We start from the raw sequence: 22,056 nt of genomic DNA on the forward strand, positions 1-22,056 counted from the left end.
GGCTTACCCATAGTTACATAGCTAGAAAGTATCTGATATAGTATTTGACAGTAAGTCTTTCTGATTGCAGGTCCAATACACTATCAGGATGAAAAAATTTTCCTGATAAATTTTGTATCAACATTTCACAGAAATCATCAGTATACTTTGAAGTGAATATCAACATTTCTCTTTGTTGGTTGCCACAGATTTAAAAAAAATCTTTTTACTTAGAATCTTTTTTCATAGATTTTTTAAAAGAATGTTTTTAAGCACTGACTTTTTAAAGGTGGTTAGGCAGTGTAGAAGATAGAGTGATGGACCTGGAGGGAGGAAGACCAGAGTTCCAATCCTGTCTCAAAACAGTTACTAGCTATGTGATCCTGGGTAAGTTATTTACTCTTATTCTCAGTTTTCTTATCCGTAAAATGGGGATTATAATGGTAACTCACTTACAAGGTTGTTATAAGCATCAAATGAAATAACATGTGAAATGCTTTACAAACTTTAAAGCAGTTATTATTATTCATCTTATTTTAAGCAGGTGAATATAGTACAGGAAATCTTAATTTCTTCAAATGTTCAAATAATTAGAAGATAGAAGGGAAGAAAAATTGAAGATATGTCTTTGTAATTAAGCGCCCTGCAACATGGTTGGTTTCTGTTCCTGAGTCATTTTACTAATCCACCCTTGCTCTTACCATTGAGTGCTGTGTGACTTGAAAGGTTTTGTTCTTAGAATTAGCTTCTCAAGTAACAATGGCAAAATGCCAGATTGATCCTCGAACCACAAAGAGATTCGGGAGAACTGAAGCCTTTTGATACTCCTGTATATTGATGGTTTAGAGATAGATCTAGCTATAATGATTTTCTCCCTTTGCTTACTTATTTTGCTCACCTGCACATTTCTTAGTCCCTAGGAATACAACTGCTTCAGTAAAGCAAAAATAAAATTATTACACCGTGGGCAGGAACAGGAAAAAAAAAGTTATAATGTTTACACATTTAAATTCAGGCTTAATTCTCAAATCAAAACATGGGCCTCAGCCTGTGCTAAAACCACAAGAAGGACCTAAAGACTCGCCCTGCTTTGCTGGCAGTAAGAGACGCCTCTAAATGTGCTGATGGTCACTCATTTTTCTCCTTTATTTTTCTCTATTTTGGTTTAAAGAGTCATAGAATTTTTTTAAAAGTGAGGAAAAAAAAAGGATGCCTTGAATTTATACAGTTTAAAAAAGAAAATATGTTTTAATGAGAGTTTTAATTATTACTTGGGCTTAGTAAGGAAATTACCTATTTGCCCTGTTTTAACAGTGCTAATGAGTCAATTTCATGTTGTCTTATGTGTTTCTGTGTATGTGTGTATGTTTGTGTTTAAAAATAGAGCTTTAGTGTAGAGCTCCAAACTTCAGGCTTGAGAAAGATGGCAGCTTGCCTACTGCATACAAATAGCAGACTGGTTGTAATCCAGAACTAACACTTGCTGTAATATCCCACAGCATTTTCCTTGGTCCTTATTATTAACTTTTAAACAAAAAAAAAAAATATGCTATCTTACTTGAGAGACCACAAGTCTATCAACCTATGGCCTTGTTAGATAATTCTTGAAGAAGGAAAACCATCATTGATATAAAGATGATGTCAGCAGCCTGATTTGCTCAGGGCTTTTTCTTGTGGGACCGTTTTTTTTTTTGATGGAGAATTTCTTTTCCACATTATTGGTGTTTCGATGGCTGAGCAAGCATTGGAAAATATTTTCAACTTGTCCTCTCCTCCACCTAGATGTCCTTTTCCTACTGCCCAGAGGTTTCCCCTTCCCACAGACCGGATCCAAATGCCAGTTTTATCATTATGTTTGTAAAAATATTTGATGATTATGCTTTTTACTCATGTCCTCCTATTTCTCTTCACCTTCCACACCATATCTATTCTTAAAGTCCTAATTCAAATATTATCTCAACTCCAAAGCCTTCTGGAATTATTCTACATTATGATGTCTCTCTTTTTTCTGACTTTTTGTAACACTTTTTGTTTATATCACACTATACAGTACTTTTAGGATCATAGAAGCATAGATGTAGATCTACAAGAGATGTAAGAAGGCTAGTCTAAATCTTTCATTTTACAAATGAAGAACTGAGACTCAGTAAAGTTAATTTACTGACTCAAAGGTACACAGTTCTTGAGGTAGGGGTTGAGTCCTTCATTCTACCATATTTCAATGATAAATTTTGTTTCAATATATTCTTTAAATCCCTAAAAATTTCCTGTTGAATACTTTTAATGTGCTATTCTTAAAATGCCTATGTAAAACAATATGAATGAGTGCTTAAGCTTTATAATCTAGTGGTTTTCTATTAGTAAAAAAAGAAGGGATAGCTGAATTACTTTACAAATTAGTATTATCATTGACCAATTTTTTAAAAGCTGAATTTTGTTTAAAATTATTTTCATTTATAAAATTTTGGAATTAAAAAAATGAGTACTATACTTTATTAATGGCTTTTTTCTGCTTTTAATACATAATTATGTGGTCTTTGTTATTTTGTTATTAATATTACATGTTACAAGAGGTAATGTGATGTGGTTGATAGAGAACTGGCTTCAAAGTCAGGAGGACCTCATAATTCTTATACCTAATGGTTATGTGACTTAAGCATGCTAGTGAGTATCTCAGAATCCTATGCCACTCTCTGAGACTCTTAAGTTGCTTACTTTTTTTTTTTAATTAAATTTACTTACTCTTACTATTCTATACCTACACTTTCTTCTGTAGACGTTTACTTACTTTTTGAGGGATTATTTAGGTGATTTATTTGATATTTTTAGCACTGAATTTCATTGTTTATCCATTCAGATAGTTCATTAAACTATCAGTTTTGTAGTGATTAGGTAGAATAGTTTCTAGTAATTTTTCTTATTTTCTTTACAATTGTGAATTTGTTGTTTCTATCCTTGGTTTATTTGGTTTTTAATTTAATTTAATTTTTAAATTTATTAAAATTTATTTTAAAATTTGTTTAAAATTTAAAAAATATTAAAATTTATTAAATTAAATAAATTAAATTTAATTAATTTGGTTTTATTGTACTAAAAATGTTCTTAATTTTTTTGATCAGTTTAGCTTTTAAAATGATTAATCCAATCTTTTAATTTTCAAAATCTCTTTTTTAATTTTGTTTGGGCATTATTAATTTATTGCCAAAGACTCTATCAAGTTATCATTTTTCAGAATAAAAGTTTCTGACATCATTGAAGAATGATTTTTCCTATTAAGAAGCACTTCTAGATTTTTATAGGAAAATTAATTTTGCAGTAGAGACCAATTTTTCTTGTTTTTTCCTATATTTGATTACATCTTGTCTTTATTTAATAGTCTTGACTTATTCAAACTAATCTGTTGATAATGTAAATTAATTGCTCCTGGCCACTTTCAAACCTCTATACTTGATATTAAAACTTTAGAACTTGACAATTATACCATTAGATGGGTTAAATGTCGGATTCATTTTTCTCAATGTCTTATTGTCATTCTAATCTTTTATAATACAGGAATTTTGGGAGGATTGGCTTATTTCCTATAATACTTGGATTCTTTATTTCTTTGAATTTTTCTGGAAGGTCAATAATTCTCAGATTTTTTATCTGCATTGTGCTTTCTAGCTCTGTTACTTTGATAGGTAGAAATCCACCAACATATGTTACTATCTTTCCAGTTTTATAATTTTATTTTTTTATTTTATTAAAGATAATCAAGATCTTTCCCAGGGTCACACCCCTAGTAGTTGTCTGAAGCTGGATTTGAACTCAGTTCTTCCTGACCCCACTGGTGCTTTATTCATTGAGCTATCTTTATAAAGCTTTTTAAAACTTTTTTTGCTTCATTTTTTGTTCTTTAGCCATTAAAAACCTTTTTTTTTTTTTTTTTTTTTTTACAGAGGACATTTTTGGAACTGGGTTTAGTCATTACTATAGTCATTACTATTTACATCATAATGTTGCTGCAAGTACTTAGCATTTATTAGGCAGAAGGTTGCTTCTCTAGTCAAATGGCAAACACTGACGATTGTGTTAATTCTTCAGTATTTTGATGGATTGAAATCTTCATTTGTGGTATTGCCCTTTCACTGATGCAGATAACATTCTTAACATGTTTTATGAGTTGTTACAGTCAAAAATTTCATCATCTATATATTATCAGATTTATAGTAATGGGCCTTAAGTAGCCAGACCTTGAATGAAACACACATTATTTTTTTTACTAGAAGCATAATGGAGTACTTTCAGCTTGGTTAGATCTATTAGAAAAATGTTCTTTCCTGGTATGGCTTTTGAGAATGCAAAAGTGTCGCCACATCATAATGATGAATTGGAATGAGACTTGAGTGAAAATTCCATTTCTATACTTTTCTTTAATCATCAACAAACACTTATTGCACACCTATTATACTGAGGACGCTCCCTTAAATACTCAAAGCATGAAGAGGAAAACAGAAGGGTGTAATAGAAAGAATTCTGGGGAGATCAGTAACTTTAATTTCATTTACAGTTTTGCCACATGTGTTGCCTTAGGCAATTCACTTTATGTCTCTGATTATAATAAAGATCTCAATTTCTTTCTCTGCAAAAGAAATTGGGGAAAATGTTTTTTAAACTTTCTTCCAACTCTAAATTCAAATAAATTAAAGTAACAGTGCCATACAGGCATAGTATTAATATGGGATAAACAGTTGCTAACAGGAAAACAGCATAAGTATATAAGTATATAAACACCATTACAAAAACACAGGCACACAAGTATTTAAACACCATTGCCCCATAATTTCATAGGCAAAATAGGGCTAATATCTAGGAGGCTCAAGGGCAGCAGGATGTTCATGCCATCCAGTTCAAGGATCAGAAACACATATTCAGGGCTGAATAAAGTGCTGATATGTATTAACAGATAATTGCCTTGTTAGCAGTGGTTGGAGGCAGTAGGTTTTGATAGGTGACTGAAATGAAGATGGACTCTCAGCAGGGATCCTCAAACTTTTTAAATAGGGGGTCAGTTCACTGTCCCTCAGACTGTGGGACTATTGGAGGGCCGGATTATTGTAAAAACAAAAACTTTGTTTTGTGGGCCTTTAAATAAAGAAACTTTATAGCCCTGGGTGAGGGGGATAAACATCCTCAGCAGCTGCATCTGGCCCTCGGGCAGTAGTTTGAGGACTCCTGAATCACAGATATAAGAAGCTAGGAAAATTAATTCTAACTATACTGTAGCATAAAATCTGGTGTATGTGTACATGCACATGTGTGTAATACTATGTCTCCGGATCAATTAAGCCTTAGCATACAGACATCCTAGAGGATGGGGCTGAATCAAACTACTCTTCCATGCATTGTCAGGAAATTAATGAGCTGGTCATCTGCTCATTGGGTATTCAGCTGTGGAAGTTACTCTCCACTATAGAGAATCTGCATCTTGGTCCACTGGGGGAGTGGCAGCCAACTGCCTCTGGGTCACATTTATGTGCCTGTTTTACCCTCCATCTAAGCTCCCACTCATGGGTTCCCAGGGAGGGAAAGGTATTGTTTTGTGAGTCAAGAATCAGTGAGTTGTAGTACCATGTAATTTCCCTTGATCTATGATCAGCCCCCTCACTCTGTAACCTCAGATGATTTTATGCATGGCATGGATATAAGTTTCCTGATTCTCTGTCTCTCATTCTTAATTCATTATTAGTTAATTTAGAGTGGATTGTCATTTCAATTGTTCAGTTTGCCCCACCAGTGATGGGGTAGTTTCCTATTAATGCTACACCAAAGCTTTGTCCAACTAACTAGATCCAAATTTCAATCCTGAATAAATTCAGGGTTTAGATTGGAGAGAATTTCTGGCTTCATCTCTAAGCCTTACTTGACTGTAAGTCAGTGGGAACAGCAAAGCCATACTTTTTCCTCTTGGTATATTTTTCTTTCCTTTAATTATTATCCTATTTGGCAATGTAATTTTTTAGGAAGAACTCTTTCTCCTTTTGCGCTGAAGCCTTGCATTTCAGTAAAATTTTAAATTTTATTAGACTTTTTTTGTACTTTGGTGGATCTGTGATTTCATGAAGGATGGTACTTCCTCCAATGATGCAGAATACAGTCCATTCATGGCTGCTCATCCTACATCTTTCTTTACTCTGACTGCAAATTATTTCTAAAGGGTCTGCTTAATAAACTTGAGCATCTTCTTCCAGATATCTTGACACTGAATGGCCATTGGTGAAGCCCACAGGCTATAGCTATTTTACTGAGTTACAAATTAACAACTGATGTCTGTGCAGAAAAGTGACATGGCCAGATTTATAAACTTATTTCAGACCTATTAAGCAACATCTCTAATGCATTTATTATTTAATATTACATATTACAGCAAATTATGAATATGATCTTGAACCAATCAGCATGTAGTAATAATCATTTATTATGTGCCCACAACATTATAAACTCCAAGATGTTAATGACCATTTCTTATTAACACTTTGTGCATTACCTAGGGCCCAACATAGTGCTTTGTAACAATAGGTCTCATACACACATATGTATAGACTTATTTAGTTGCATAAAAAAAAAACAAAATTAGCCAGATGAAGGACAAAGTGGAGAGGGGAAAGAATAGAGTGGAACTATCTCTTAAGAGATCCAGACAGGGGCATTATGCAGCAGTTAGGTGACACAGTTGATAGCGTGTCGAACCAGGAAGATATTCATATATTTTCTACTATTGATATTAGACAAGTGACTCAATCTCTGTCTTTCTTAGTCCCCTCAGTATAAAATAGGGATCATGATAGTACTCACTTTTCAGAGTTGTTATGAGAATAGAAGGAAATAATACTTATAAAGTGCTTAGCCCAGTTCCTGGCTTATTCCCTCCCTCCCCAAATATGTATCCACATTGGATCTTCCCAAAAAACCTTATTCCCTATGAATAAAATTCATCCAGAACTATCTCTTTATATGCAATATTTTCCTAGTGATTTTATATGGCTGCCAAATATAGTGGACTATATTCTGAGAAGAATTCAAATCATAAATCAAAGGGCAAAGGGCAAAGGAAAGATGACGGTAGATATAAACAGAATGCAATATGTTACCATGACTTAGACTTAGTATTATAAGAGACCTTATCAGGAACTTGTTTGATCACAAAAGAGATGATGAACTGAGTAGTAAATTGGTACTCCAAGATAAATAACAAAAAGAATGAACCCAATGGATTGGATAAATCATTCATGGAGTATTTATAGGAAAATATGGATGGCAACCCATATCGATGGTGGAATTACACTCACTGGTGAGATCATAGATTTTTCAAAGTACTGAAGCAAAAACAATGGACTCTTTCCAATGAAATTGAATTATGTAAATATAAGGGAAAAAAACACCCAACTTATCACAAGACTGTTTCATGGCCTACATCCCAATAACAGCTGTAGTTTATGTATGTAAATACAGATCTTTGGTCCAATTCTTATTTAATGGCCATTTTTATTTTGGCAAAGTCAAAGTCTTTGTGAGATTGTTGAACCATTATCAGTGATTTCTGAATGACTATGGAGGATATGGAAGATGCTACACAATTAGACATGACAAAATGATTTGATTTTTCAACAAAGGAAGAAAATGGATCTGCAAATTATAGGTCAATCAGATTGATTTCAATTTCTGCCCAAATCATGGAATATATTATTAACATCTAGAAAATGAATTGAAATTCATGAAGAGCAACATGACTTCAAGAACAAGTTATATGCCATACTTACTTTGTCTTCTTCCCTCTCTCTCCTTTCTCTCTTTTTCCTTTCTCACTCTTCTTTTCTTTTTGACAGTTTTCTTTCTGTCTCTGTCTCTGTCTCTCTCTCATTGTTCTGATGTCTTTTTTTTTTTTTTTGACTAATAATTCAAAATACTCAGGAATACTTCAGCTAGTTTGTGCTTGTGTTCTTTGGATCAGAAACAATTCATATCTGCCTTTTGCAATCTTTATCTTTTGGCAAGGCTCAATTTAGGAATCACCTCTGCTTTGAAATCTTTGCTGACTCTTCTCTCATCCAGTTGCTCAAAATGCTTCCTTCCTCCTCAAATTACTCCTTGTATTAATTTATCTGAATATAGTTGTTTTCCTCACTGTAGAATATATCCTTGAAGGCAAGGGTTGCTTTTGTCAATGTGTCTACGTTAGCACCTTGAATGGAACCTTAAACATAATAGGTGTTTAATGTATGTTTACTCATTGGATTGAATGGCAGATTGAAATGACAGAGACTTTATTTTATTTATTTTATTCTTGTGCTCTGCTGAGCTATAAAAGTTAGGGAAAGCTGTAGAGGCAAATAATTTTGGTGAAAGGTAACAACAATGTACAAAATTTCATGAATTAGTGTTTTTTGCTCTTTTCCTAGACTATCCAAGAAATCTCTAATAAATGAAGTTTTGAAAACAGCTTTGTGAACCATAAATCACAGGCATATTGAGGACATCTTAAGTGAAGAGGTTAGAGGATTCCCCACTGTTCACATAAACCTTTTGCTGTAGAAATGCTATTTCAAAAAAAAAAAATTCAATTTTGTGTCTGTAGAAGGAAAGAAACAAAAGGAAGAATGGGTGGAATGGGGAAGGTCAGGAGGTGGAATTTCAAAAGGTCCTTTGGAATATATTTCCTTAAGATTCAAGATCCAGTACATTCAGAACAAACAAGTGATATCAAAATAAGTCTTGGAGCTGTTTGGCTGAAGATTCTGCCTATGTTATCTAGTTACTGAAACTGTCTCTTCATTGGGAATGGGCATAGCCATGGGATGTGCAAGTTTTTGCAAATAGCTGAATTGAAAAAAAAACGGGAAATAGACCAGGGTTATGATTTTGTGGTTCTTTGGAGCATGATGCCTAAAAATTTTTTTTGTGTGTGTGTGTAACAAAAGAATTGGATGATACCAAACAGTCATTAACAGTGACCAGGAGAGTGAAAAGATGCTTGCAGTAAAGGTCCAAGAAGGCTCCCAGGAGGTCTTTTTGTTTATGATTTTCCTTCCTAAAGTTATAAAAACCAAGGGAGTAATATCTAAAAGCTTCAGAAAAACTTGCTTTTGGACTTGTCTTTGTGTCTTAAGAAGATACAAAGTTTCTTTGAATTATTTCCTAACAAAACTCAAAATCGTCCCAATGTTAAACAGGTGAGCTCTTCAAAGGCGAGGACTGTGCCTTTTCTGTGTATAGTAAATGTTCAATTCCAAGGACTTAATATACTGCTATATAGGAGTGTTCTATAGGGATTTAATAAAATCTTAATAGTCACCACTTGATTTTTAGGTACTGCTTTGCCACTAATTTCAATTGACTAATTTGATGAACTCAGCTTATTTGAATAATTCGTGACAAAACAAAGCTTTTCTTTGCTTTTCTAATATTTTTTCTTTTTTGGGGGGAGGGTCACAATTTCAGATGATTCCAATTGTGTATGTGTGTATGTGTTTATGTGTGTATGTGTGTGTATATCTCCTACATAATCTGAGAATTTATATTTGTTGACCTCATTTTCCTCATTTGTAAAATACAGGTGTTCTTTACGTAGGTGATAGGTAAGGCTATCGCAGATGAAATGGAATAAAAGGTTTAGTAATTTTCCTATTCTTCATTGTCTCAATTTATCAGAGAATAGTTGAGAAGCTCTATACTGTTTTATTCTGAGTGTACCTGGCATTAAGGGAAGAATACTTCAGGAAAATATCTGTGCATGTTTCAGGTATTATATAACACACAGTTCTGAACAGAAGGGTGTGAGGAAATGTGAGGAAATTCCCCTCCTCCTTCTTCCCCAAAGCAGCTGTAGTAGACATAGTGAGAGGAGCAGAAAGGTACTGAGTCTGAATTTTCTTTTTCAGTTGCACAATCTGTCAGTCTGAGGGAAGGCAGCTGAAGTTGGCTGCTGAGTTAAACTTATTAAGATTAGTAGACTCTATACATGTCTGTTTGTATGTTGAAATCAGAGAAATGAGCCTAACATGGATGTGTCTAGGAAAAGTTGCATAATTCTTTGTTGTTTTCCACTGGTCATTTTGAATTATGATTCTTTTACTTTTAGTCACATAAGGGGAAAAAATGCTCCAATTGAAGAAGAAAATTTTATTCAGATTAATTCTATGGAGTAGAAATGATGTTTGAAACAAAATAAAACAACCTTTCCTTCCCTTTAATTCAGGAAGGTTAACAGAATTATAGCTCTGATCTTCACCTACTTTACCTTTTAATTTCTTCAAGGTAGTATTTATGTTGTGTTATAGATATTATAGTCATTAAACTAGCCAAAATCAACTGTGACCACAGTAAATCTGCTATGGAGAAATGGGGGAAGTGGCTGTGTAGACACTGGCTGAAGGAACTAGTAGCCATGGAGATTTTTTATTTTATTTGGCTACCATCACTGTGGCTTTACTGTGTGCTGGCTCTAAGGTTTTCATATGACTACTAAGATAGGACAGGAAAAGACTGAGGAAGAAAGTGTAGCTGGAAATGATAATTCACTTAACAGACAAGAAAAATTACACAACCCCAAAGACCTGAAAAACAAAAATCCTCACATAGGTGAGAGTTATCACTGAAATCGTTGAGGATTTTCCCCTTTAGACATGACTATCCTAAAGTAACAAAAGTACTAGGCTTGATAACTGTTAGTTACTAAGTTCAATAAAAAAAGATATTTAATTTTTATATTTGTAAAGAAATCACTTTTCATTCCATAGTTATGTAACTTTCTATTGGAAGGGAAAATTCATATGGTACCTACCTTTGTATCCCAGAATAGCTACTGTGATTGTTAGCAAGGCACACAGAATATATAATAGTATGATAGAAAACTTCAGGGCCCAGTTGTTTTTACATTTGGTACATTGTGTTCCTTCTTGAATACCTGTAAGAGAAGATATATTTTAAGAACTTTACCCAGTATTGTTATTTTGAACTTTTTACTCTAGTATGTGTTCAAATACACAGAATGATTAAGAGGATCACACTATACATACAAAAATGCTACAATTGTGTATCCGTATTACAAATAGTGGTGTAGTGAGATTGTGCAGTAGAAAGCATCAGGACTGAAGTCAGGAAAAACTGGTTTCAAATCCAACATCAGATACTTAGTAGCTATGTGATCCTGTGCAAGTCATTTAACCCTGTTTACCTCAAATTCCTTATCTGTAAAATGAATGGAGAAGGAAATGACAAACCCACTTCAGTATCTTTGCCAAGAAAACTCCAAATGGGGTCATGAAGAGTTGGACATGAATGAACAACAGCTATAAGTAGTATTTTAAAAGTGGACATATATGTGTGTGTGTGTATATCTATATATATCTATATATATATATATATTTATGTACGGAGGGATTCTCCAATGATTATATTTTATACAATTAGGAAATAATACATGGTGCTGTTCCATGACATGGAAAAAAATCTCATTATAATAATATTTCACTTAAATCACTACAACAAAAGTATTTAAAATCCCTAGTTAATTTATTTTTAGTCCATTTATTATTATTTTTTTTGACAAAAGAAGTAGCATCGTGAAAGAGTCTAGCTTTTGTCATGTTCTTGTTCAGTTGTTTCACTCATGCCTTATTCTTTCTGATCCCATTTGAAGTTTACTTGGCAAAGATATTAGAGTGGTTTGCCATTTCTTTTATTTACAGATGAAGAAACTGAGGCAAACAGAGTTAAGTGACTTGCTTAGGGTCAAACAGTTAGTGTCTGAAGCCAGACTTGAACTGAGAAAGATGAGTCTGATTCTAGACTTGGCACTCCATCCATTATACTACTTAGCTGCCCCTAAGTCTCTTGATGTTTAATGAAATCTCAGTTAAAATAGAAAAAAATTCCATATTTGTGATTTTACAGATTTAAGGAATTTCAACCAGTCAGTAGCTGATTTGTGCTATAGGTTACAGTCACTGAGGAACTGAGAGGTTAAGTGACTTTCCTATGGGCCAGTATATATCAGAAGTCAGTTTTTAGCCCGTTTTCTTGGTTCTGAGTCTAGCCCTCTATTCACTATATTATGTTGTCTCTCAGTAAAAATATAGATCATTTAAAAAACCAGAATGTTTAATTAGCCACTGTGTTTGGATTGTGAAGAACTGTAAGATATGGAATGCTAGTTTGTATTTATAAGTTATAGTCTGGTATTGGGACAAAGAATTTGCTGTCTTGGCGAGAGGGAGTCAAGTTTTAGTGTATAGTCATTTCAACCTGTTAAAGAACATGTTGATCTGAGTAGTAACCAGCTGTCGTTTCTGTATGTACAGAAAGTAAACCATAAAAGGGGAAATTTCCATCCAATTGATGAGAAACACAGGAGACAGACACTCGATATTTTAATGTAAAAATCATGTTGTAACAACTATCAGGGATACTTTTGTTTTCTTGACCTGTTTTCCTATGTGTCTCTAACTAATAGTGTCCTTTGGGAGCAACAGTATATAGTGACTGATCGATTATAATTGTGTTCAATAATTCTTGATGGATAAATGATGAGGATTAAACCACAGTTGAAGTTATTTTCATTCGGTTTGTGATTTTATACATAGCAATATTCTTTGGTGGAAAAGCATCTTCGGCCCTGTTTATTATAAAATGATGAGAAAAACAGAATGTTATAATGACTGAAATTTAACTTCTTGGGCACACCCATGTCTCCATGTGTCACATGCCTCTGGGCTGTAGGCAAAAGTAGAATGGATTCAATCTGGTGATTTCACTGGGCAAGATAAACAATTTAGATCAAATATTTGCTGATTAGTGCCTTCCTGGTTTCTTTGGCAAGTAATAATCAATTGTATTAACTGTATGAAAAAAAGCATGAATCAGGTTCTATATAATTCCTCCCCCTGCCTACAACCTTTTTCTCTTTTTGAAGGCTTTAAACTTGTAAAGTAAACAGAATTCTTTTATGAAATAGGATATGTTTTGATACTCTGATGTTTTCAGCATTCTCAGTCTTTATTTCCTAACCCTAAGGTTTCCTATAGATTCTTAATATCTTCCACCTTTTACATGCTTTACCTCTAACAAACATTTTCTTTTTTTTTATTATAGCTTTTTATTTACAAGTTATATGCATGGGTAATTTTACAGCATTGACAATTGCCAAACCTTTTGTTCCAATTTTTCCCCTCCTTCCTCCTATCCCTTCCCCCCAATGGCAAGTTGATCAATACATGTAAAGTATGTCTAACAAACATTTTCAACAAAAACTTATCAGATATATTACGTAGAATGATAGAAAGGCTAAGGTCTCCCACTGCATCCAGGGCCATCTCCAGTGGTCTTGCTCCATATCTGGCCATTGGACCCAGGAGGCTCTGGAGGGAAAAGTGAAGCAGGTGACCTTGCACAGTCTCCCTCACGTAACCTAATTCACTTGTATGTCATGGCACCACTTTCCTGATTTCATGAAAATGAAGGACAATCTCTATGATTTATAGAGAAGTAGCAAATTCATATAGGACATAGGAGGATTACTCTGGCTGATGTATAAAGTTTAGATTTTGCCTTTGATGAAGAGGTGTTTTTTTTCCTTGCCAAGGCAAATCTTTCTATATGGATCCTATCGCCTCCCATCTTTTCCAGAAAATTGACTTTACAATAATTTCTAGTTTCTTCCTCTAATTTGGTCTCTATTGATCTCCAGATTGCTTTCCCATCACCTACAAATATGTTCATGTCTCTTCCATGCTTAAAAGCGAAACTGTCCTAAAATTTCTGTTAGTATAGCCCATATCTCATTCACTCTTCTTGTCTAAATTCCGTGAGATCTATAACTGAGATAAAATCAATTCCTATAATTGATATATAATCAAATTCTTTGAGATCTATAAGATCTTTGAGATGCCTCCACTTCCTCTCACTTAGTTATAAATCCTCTGTATTCTGATTCCCAACTTCATCATTCAATTCTATCTTCCCTTTCTAAAATTACTGATGATTTCTTAATTGATAAATCTATTTTTAAAAACCTCAATTTTCTTTGTATTTTTGGGAAGGCATGTGTGTGAGAGAGACATTTGGGGCTAAGTGACTTACCCAAGGTCACACAGATAGTAAGTGTATAGTGTCTGAAGCCACATTTGAACTCAAATTCTCTTGACTTCAAGACCACTTTTTTATATGTTGTGCTATTTTGCCCCCAAACCTTCAATTTTCACTCTTTTTGACTTCTTTGCAACCTTTGACACTTGATCGCCATCTCTTTCTGGATAGTTTTGTTTCTCAGTTTTATGACATTATTCTGTCTTGATTCTTCTATTTGTCTGACTACTCCTTTCTTAGTCTCTTTTGTTGAATATTTTTCTTTGTCATGTCTAGCACCTGTAGATAACCCTCAAGATTCTAATCTGGAACCTCTTTTCTCTCTCTACTATGTCACTTTATGATCTCATCATTTTACCATTATTGTTTCTAGCAAGTGATTCCAACATCTATTTATCTAGCTCCAGTTTTTTTTTTTTTTTTTTATCACCAACTGCCTTTTGGTTATTCAACAAGTTCAAGTTCAACAAAATCAAAACTAAACGCATTATCTTTTCACTCAAATTCTCCCCTCTTTCCAGATTTTTTTGTGCTATCAAGGGTACCACCATCATTTTAGGTATTCAGATTACAAACTCAACTCATCCTTGACTCATCAATCTTACTCACTTCATTTGTCTAATTCGTTGCCAAATCCTGTTTCTTCTTTCATAAAATCTATTGTATACATTCTCTGATCTCTACTCACAGTCATAACCTTATGCTTGGCATTTAAAGCCTGGTCCAACTTGATCTCTTCCCACCTTTCCAGCCTTCTTATACTTTGCTCCCCTTCATATACTTAAAAATGCAGTCATGCTTGTCTATTTATTGTTCATCACCCGGACATCCATTTCCTCTCTGTGCTTGACTGTCCCCCAGGCCTGGAATATTTTCCTTCCCCAGCTCTGTGTTTAATTTTTGACTTTCTTCAAACTTAACTGAAATACCACCTTCTGTAGGGACCTTCTATCAGCCTTCTTCTTTTTCCTTATTAACTTCCCTCAGAAACCACCTTCTTTATACATATATAAATACGTGTATTCACACATATATGGCTTATATTTACCTAGTTATTTATCTGCTGTCTCCCATATCAGAATGTGAGCTCCTTGAGAACAAAGAAAGTATTTTGCCTCTCTTTATCCAAATTGCTTAGCATGGTGTCTGACACATAATCATGTGCTTGATCATTGATTGGATTGAACCAGGGGAGAGAATGGAGGTAGCAGAGTAGAAAGCTATAACAATAGGTTAGGCAAGAGGTAATAAGTGCGTGATAACTAAGATGATAGCAGTGGAAGAGGAGAGAAGATGGATATGAGAAATATTATAGAGATAGAACCAACAGGATTTGGTAATTGATTAGAGATGGGAAGAGAGAGGAATAAGTTAAAGATGCTTCAGAGGATTTTCAGCCTGGGTGATTATGAGAATGAGGGTGACAGTGATTAAAAACAGAGAAGTAAAAAAAGAATGAAGATAGCCTTTAAAGGGAATATGAGCTCAGTTTTGGATATGTTGAGTTTGAGATATTGGCAGAACACCCAGGTGATGATATGTAGCTGGAAATGCAAGAGTGAAACCCAGAGATTGGGGATACTGCATTGGAGTCAACTGCATAAAAGGATAACTGAAGACATAGGAATGGATGTAGTTGCCAAAATGAGAGAATATAGAGAAGAGGGTGGAAGAGATAAATTTCAGAGTTCAGAGAAAAGATAGCTAGAATACTATAGTACAGATTTTTATAGGCTCAAGGATGATGAGATGTGTTAAAAAAAAAAAGAAATTAGATTAACAAACACATTTAGGGAATGGGGGAAGAAGAGGAGCTCCCCAAGAAAAAAAGGAGCTGAGAAACAATCTCTTTGCTGATTGATCTTTTCTTATCATTTACTACAATGATTATCTCTGTGCATATGACTTTGGATCTCAAGTCCCATTATCTCACCTGACTTTAATTTCCTATTTCATTTGCATATTGAGTATTCTCAGTTGGACACCCTAATATTAACTCAAATTCAACATATCCAAACCTAAACTTAACATATTCCTTGCCAAATCAGCTAGTTCCCTCTTCTACCTTTCCCATTTCCATCAATTGCACCATCACAATTTTAGTCACTTGTCCAGGAAATCAGCTTCTGAGTTATCTTTGACTCTTCTTTTCTCTTGAACTGCCTCCTCCCCAAACCATCAACTCCCTACCCTGCCATGAATTCATTATTTATACCTGTTAATTCACAGATGTTGTCTCCACAAGCAAAACCCTGACCCAGAGTCCTCATCACTTTATTCTTGGATAATTGCAATTGCCTCCTAACTGGTTTCCTTGTCTCCCTACTACAATTTATTCTATACACCATTACTAGACTGTTGTCCAGTAATATAATATCTGACTTTCTGTGACCCCATTTCAGGTATACTTGGCAAAGATAGTGGAGTGGTTTTCTATTTCCTTCTCCAGTGGACTAAAGCAAACAAAGGTTAAGTGCCCAGGGTCAAACAGCTAGTAGATATCTGAGGCTGGATTTGAATTCTAGCTACCTCACTACTTGACTAAACTTTCTCAAATAGCAATTTCACTGTAACAACTGTCCCATTTAAAAATAATAAAAATTTCCAAGTTAACTACATAATAAAGTGAATTTTCCTCAGCCAGGCAAATCAGAGACTTTCTATAATCTGGCCCAACCTCCTTCTCTATCTAATTCTTGATACTCTTTCAGAGGAAATCTTAACCCAGGGCAAACCACTACTTGACTACTTGAAAAAATTATACTCATTCCTGGATTTTGCACTTGTTCAAATTGCTCCTCATACTTAGATAGGGATTTTCTTTCCCTAACTAAAGAGTAACCTTAATCTGAGTATCAATATTACATCTTGATACCTTTTCTCCTTACTCTAACAGAAATCTTCCATTCGTTGGCCAAACCTTTTCTTTTTGCATTTAATCATGGTGTGTTTTTTGTTTTTTTCTTAACACAACTTCTTAATTCATGTATGTTCTATCCCTATTTAAAATGGGGGGTTTGGTACTTCTACTAGCTAAGGTGGAATCACCTATGTTGGGGGACCTGATTTTGGGAGAACAGAATACTTCAGCATGTATGGATATTCTTTATTGGCCTATCACATGGCTATGAGCTGCCTTTTTTACACTGGACATGTGCCTGGATTGTTTGCATCTTTAAAATTGCCTGAGTATACTTGGGGCTTCTCTGTTCTTTCTGAGAATGAAGGATTCTTTCATTACAATTGACACTTTGTAGTAACAGGTGAAGGAAGACCTCCAATTCTCTTCCTCATTTCCTTTTGTTCCATATGTTCCTAAGAACTGGGCCTAGTACTTTGACCTTTTCCTTTGTTCTTTTTTATTCTAGGTGAAGGGAATGTTATCTCTAACCTTGAAACTTGAGTCCAGGAATCCAGGCCACATGTTACATTTGGACCAGAAACAAAAGGCTGAGAAGTAAAGGTCCAGGAACTAGGAACTTGAATTTGATGGAATTAATGCTATGTACAAATTAAGCTATTCTGTAAACCTTTTACCTTTCATCATTGGCCCAACTCAAATCTCTTTAGATACAGATACATCATTCATTTACCTACACAAACACATTTATACTGTGCAATCTCTATAGTCTTATATCCATTGTCTCTTTTTTTTTTTCTTTTAAAAATGGCTAAACTTTCCAGAAAAAAAATCAAACAATTATTTAAGGAATGTACATTCTTTACAGTGTAGTTAGGTATCACCTAAGCTCCATGTCATAGTGAAGATGCTTTTGAAATTGACTGACAGAGAATTGTAGACATGCAGTCAAGGAGGTACTTTCCCTCCTTCAAATATCACACTCACAGTCTAGGTTCACATCAGCAGTACTACTGTAAAACACAGAGGCACAAAATGGGGGCTTGTCCTCGGGAGATCTCAAATAGAGAGAGATTTGAAGGCACATTTATGGTCTTTTGAAAAATTTCTCTCTGTTAAAATTTTAGAACCCAAGTGTATTATTTTTCTATTCCTCTCCTTTCTGATCTATTATACTTATTTGGAAGAATTTCAGAACCAATGAAAGATTGTTATCCCTGAGGATAATAAATGAAAATCATGTGTAGGGGAACTAGTTTTTAGTGATCATAAAATAATATAGCTGCAAGGGACCTTAAAGAGATCACAGATCAACTTTCTCATTTTGCCAAAAAAAAAAAAAAAAAAGGAAACTGAGACACAAAGAGGTAGAAATGGTTTGATTAATGTTGCAAAGCTAATTAGTGGCAGAGTCACTGGGACTAAATCCTGGGACTAAAACTCAGGTCTCCTGACTCCCATCCTGATGTTCTTTCAGTCAGACCACACTCTTTTGCTATTCCTTTGAGCTTTAGGCTCTCAGCACTGTATCAAGTACATATGGTATTAATGCAGACTGGCTCCCAGACATTTGTCACTGGTTTGCATTCCGAAGAGCCAGGGTCACTTCCTCATAATGTGCATTTCTCTCTGTTGACTTTATCAGCATTTAATCAATGTCAGATGGCACCTCATGGGCCCCCTGTTCCACTTGACACACTTCTTCTCTGTGTTTTTTTCCTCCCGTGACTTATTTTTAATAAGAATTCTGTTTTCTCTTTCTCTGTCTGCCCTCCACTGGGAGGACATCTGGCCAAACACACTAATGCTTGCTACAAAGAAATCCTGCTGGCTCGTATATCTGGGAGATCCCCCTTCTCCTTGAACCAAAATGGCCACAAAAAAACATGCAAGAGAGACATCCCCCTGTTACCAGTCTTTGTAGTGTTTATTTTCTTAGCATTACTTTCAAGATACTAGGGACTTTGTTCTCATAGGGGGTTCCTGAGAGTAGGGGGAAGGAGGAAGACACTCATCTGCAGATTCATGATTACTTGTTCTGCGGAGAGCTGCAGATAAGAGATTCTTCTTCAGGAAGTGAAGCATTTTTGCCCTTTGCCCCTGAGAGAGATTTGGCTTATCAAAAAACCTGGTCCAGACAGCATATGGAAGCCTGTGTATTGTCCTCACACTTGGCTCTATAGCAACATTTCTCATTGAATTCATCTTTTGGCTCTTGTTTTATACATATTACAAAATCCAAGTTTCTGGTGCAAGGTGAAGTTTGGGAATCAATTTAAGCTATAGGCATCTTGTTTAACTCATTGAATATACTCCTGGAGAACCATAAAGGTTAAGAATTTGGCCCAATTGTTAAAACTCCAAGTATGTTATAGTAATGTGTCCCGTGACAAATACCTAAAGGGAAAAGAAGAAAGGAGGGGATTTTTAGGGAAATTGCTTCAAACTCTACTGGAAGGATAATACACAAAGACAAATATTTCAGCACTGAAGAGAATTTCTTCCTGCTATGTTTCTACATAAAGAACCCTCCCTAAGCTTGTGGTCCAGGTTTCATTCCAATACATGATTCAGAATACTTTTTGGAAAAAAACCCAACCCCAAACCCAGCCAGTCTATGTTTACTAACATTTCTTTTGCTATATCCATCACTAATTAAAGGAATTTGGCTTTTTCCTCAAGGTGGATAAATGCTGACAAATGCCCTTTCTCATTGGGAAAGTAGGCAAATTTTGTAGGACTTGGTATATAGGGATGGCTATTGGGTCTGTTTTAATTATCACAAGTGTACATCTGAGCTGGGTCTTTACATGGATCAGATTACTGAAGTCAAGCCTCAGAAATCTGGTTGCTTTCAGAATTTAGTAAACCACAAGATTGGATCTGAGATTTGCGTTTTCTTTTTCATGTGGTTCTTTATAAAGTTATTAATTTACTGCCTGGTGGTATATTCCCATAAGCCTTGGAGAGTGATCTGTCTCTAGGACCAGAATTGATTATTTAAATTGATTCATATAATTAATATGCCCTCAAAGGCAACAAAGTAGTAAAGTGACTCAGTTCATAGTCAGTCAGTTGAATGTTACACTAGAACAGAAATACAACATAAGAAACATTTGACATTATTCCACCAAGTATTAGCTTTTTCTTTTTTTAATGGCTATCTACTAAAACTACATGACATGCATTTATTTAGTAACTTTTTTATTATTTATTAGTAAGTAATTTAGTTTTCCAAATGTCATTGCCTATTTTGGATAGCCATTCACTTTGTTCATGCCAATTTTCCTAGACCATGTGGAAAATCATGAAAATGGGAACAGGATAGGGATTGGAAATGAAAATCACTTTCTGAATAAAGCAAACAAAGCAAGACAGTGCTTCTTTATTTATTAAAATATATATTCAGACTAGGAAAAATGTTAAAAAAAAAAAAAAAGAAGGCTTATGAGAAACCAAACACCTTGGTTTTTCACCCTAATATTTGGATTCTTTGCATTTATAGGGGATAGAGTTTTGGCATCAGGAAAGCTTCATCTTCAGAAGTAGCAGTAACTTGATCTTAGTGATTCATTAAAAACAAAACAAAACAAGAAAGGCATGGAAATTGTCCTTTTCAAAGATAGTTTAGTGAAACTTTCTTGCCTTTGTCATAGAATATGGAGTCATAAAGATATGCCATCATTTCTTTCAAGTGGTTTTCATTTTCATCATGAGAAATTTCTCATTGCTTGTACCAAACACACATGCTTTCTTTACTGGGAGAAGTATCTCCACTGATCGGGCTGCCCAATCATGAAGTCTCATGTATTTGTATATCCTACTTAGTCTTCTTTTTGGCTCAATTGCTGTTCATGGCATTCCATGGACACTGAATGAATTGTCCACCATTTTAGTGATGTATTTCAATCGTTCTAATATTTTCATTTTCACAATGCCCAACTGTATTTCTTAATTAAAAGGGTACATAACAGTTCAGCCTCAGCCCAGTTACTCAGAGGCTACTGGGTATCTTGGGCTAATGCAATAAGCTAGACTGAATAGGCATTTTGAGGAAAACTAAGGCAAAAGCCTGGTATGATACATTTTATGGAAAGCCATAGGATTTAGAACTAGAATCTAGTCCACACTTATCTCTCGTTTTACAGATGAGGTGATTATAGTCCAAAATTAAATGACAAAGAGAATAACCAGGATTCAGACCTAGGAAGTCAGCCTTCAAATATAATGCTCTCTTTCCACTATCCCACATTTTTCATACATAGTATAACAATGAGTGAATGATCACCTCTTTTAATTATAAATAGCTAAAGTAGAATTTCTGAGTTTGCCTTCAAAGAGGGAAAGAAAAAAAAGAAAAAAAAAACAAGCAAAGCTATTCAGGGAGGAGGAATTGTTGAAAAAAGGCACGTTAAATCCATGGTTTAATTAAGATACACTCATTAAAAGGAAAGGAAAGCAAAACATCTCATGTTTTGGTAGCCTAGACTTTCTCAGAAAGCAACAAAAGCTATACACAGTAAGTCAAATTCTTTGCCAGAGTCTTAGATGGACTGTGTTAGCTTTGTTATGGGGACACTCCTAAGAGGGTCAATCACTTTTCCCCCTTCCCTCCAAGTAAGTAGTTCTCATGATCTCTGATGAGAGAAAGGGTTAAATCACCTTACTACTGCTCTGAAAGAGACAAAGCCCATATATCTTGGACTTTTTCTAGAAAGTCAAAAAGAAGGTTGTTTATATTTCAGGGGAAGCATTTCTAAGTGAGGCAGAAAGGTTAGGGAATGTGGGATTAGGGATGGATAGGTTGGGAGGAGCAGGGAAGCCACAAGGCTCTTGGGAGTTTTGCACAGGTTAAGCCTAAAACCATAGTAATGTGGCCATGTCTGTTGAACTCTTTTTGAAGTTTCTGGTATACTGGAAGAGCTCAGAGTCAAACTCCATAGGGACCAATGAGCTGTTAAAACCATGACAAATGCCAGCAGGCTAAAGACTAACCCACATCTGGGGATGAAGGAAACAAGGTAGAAGAGTCACAACGGAAAGAAAGAAATATAGAAGAAATTATATTAAAAAACTAAAAGTAGTAATGAACTTGG

General features: G+C 34.7%; 1 protein-coding gene across 1 annotated transcript in view; it reads right to left on the reverse strand.

Moving 5' to 3' along the window:
• Window positions 1–22,056, reverse strand: part of COLEC12 (collectin subfamily member 12) — a 213,733-nt gene that overhangs the window by 33,937 nt on the left and 157,740 nt on the right. Inside the window, exon 3 of the mRNA XM_051970368.1 lies at window positions 10,799–10,921. Within this exon, the coding sequence (XP_051826328.1) occupies window positions 10,799–10,921 (123 nt within the window). The remainder of the gene's footprint in view (window positions 1–10,798; window positions 10,922–22,056) is intronic.

This window comes from Antechinus flavipes, chromosome 1 (assembly GCF_016432865.1).
Source record: "Antechinus flavipes isolate AdamAnt ecotype Samford, QLD, Australia chromosome 1, AdamAnt_v2, whole genome shotgun sequence".
In the NCBI taxonomy this organism is placed as follows: Eukaryota; Metazoa; Chordata; class Mammalia; order Dasyuromorphia; family Dasyuridae; genus Antechinus; species Antechinus flavipes.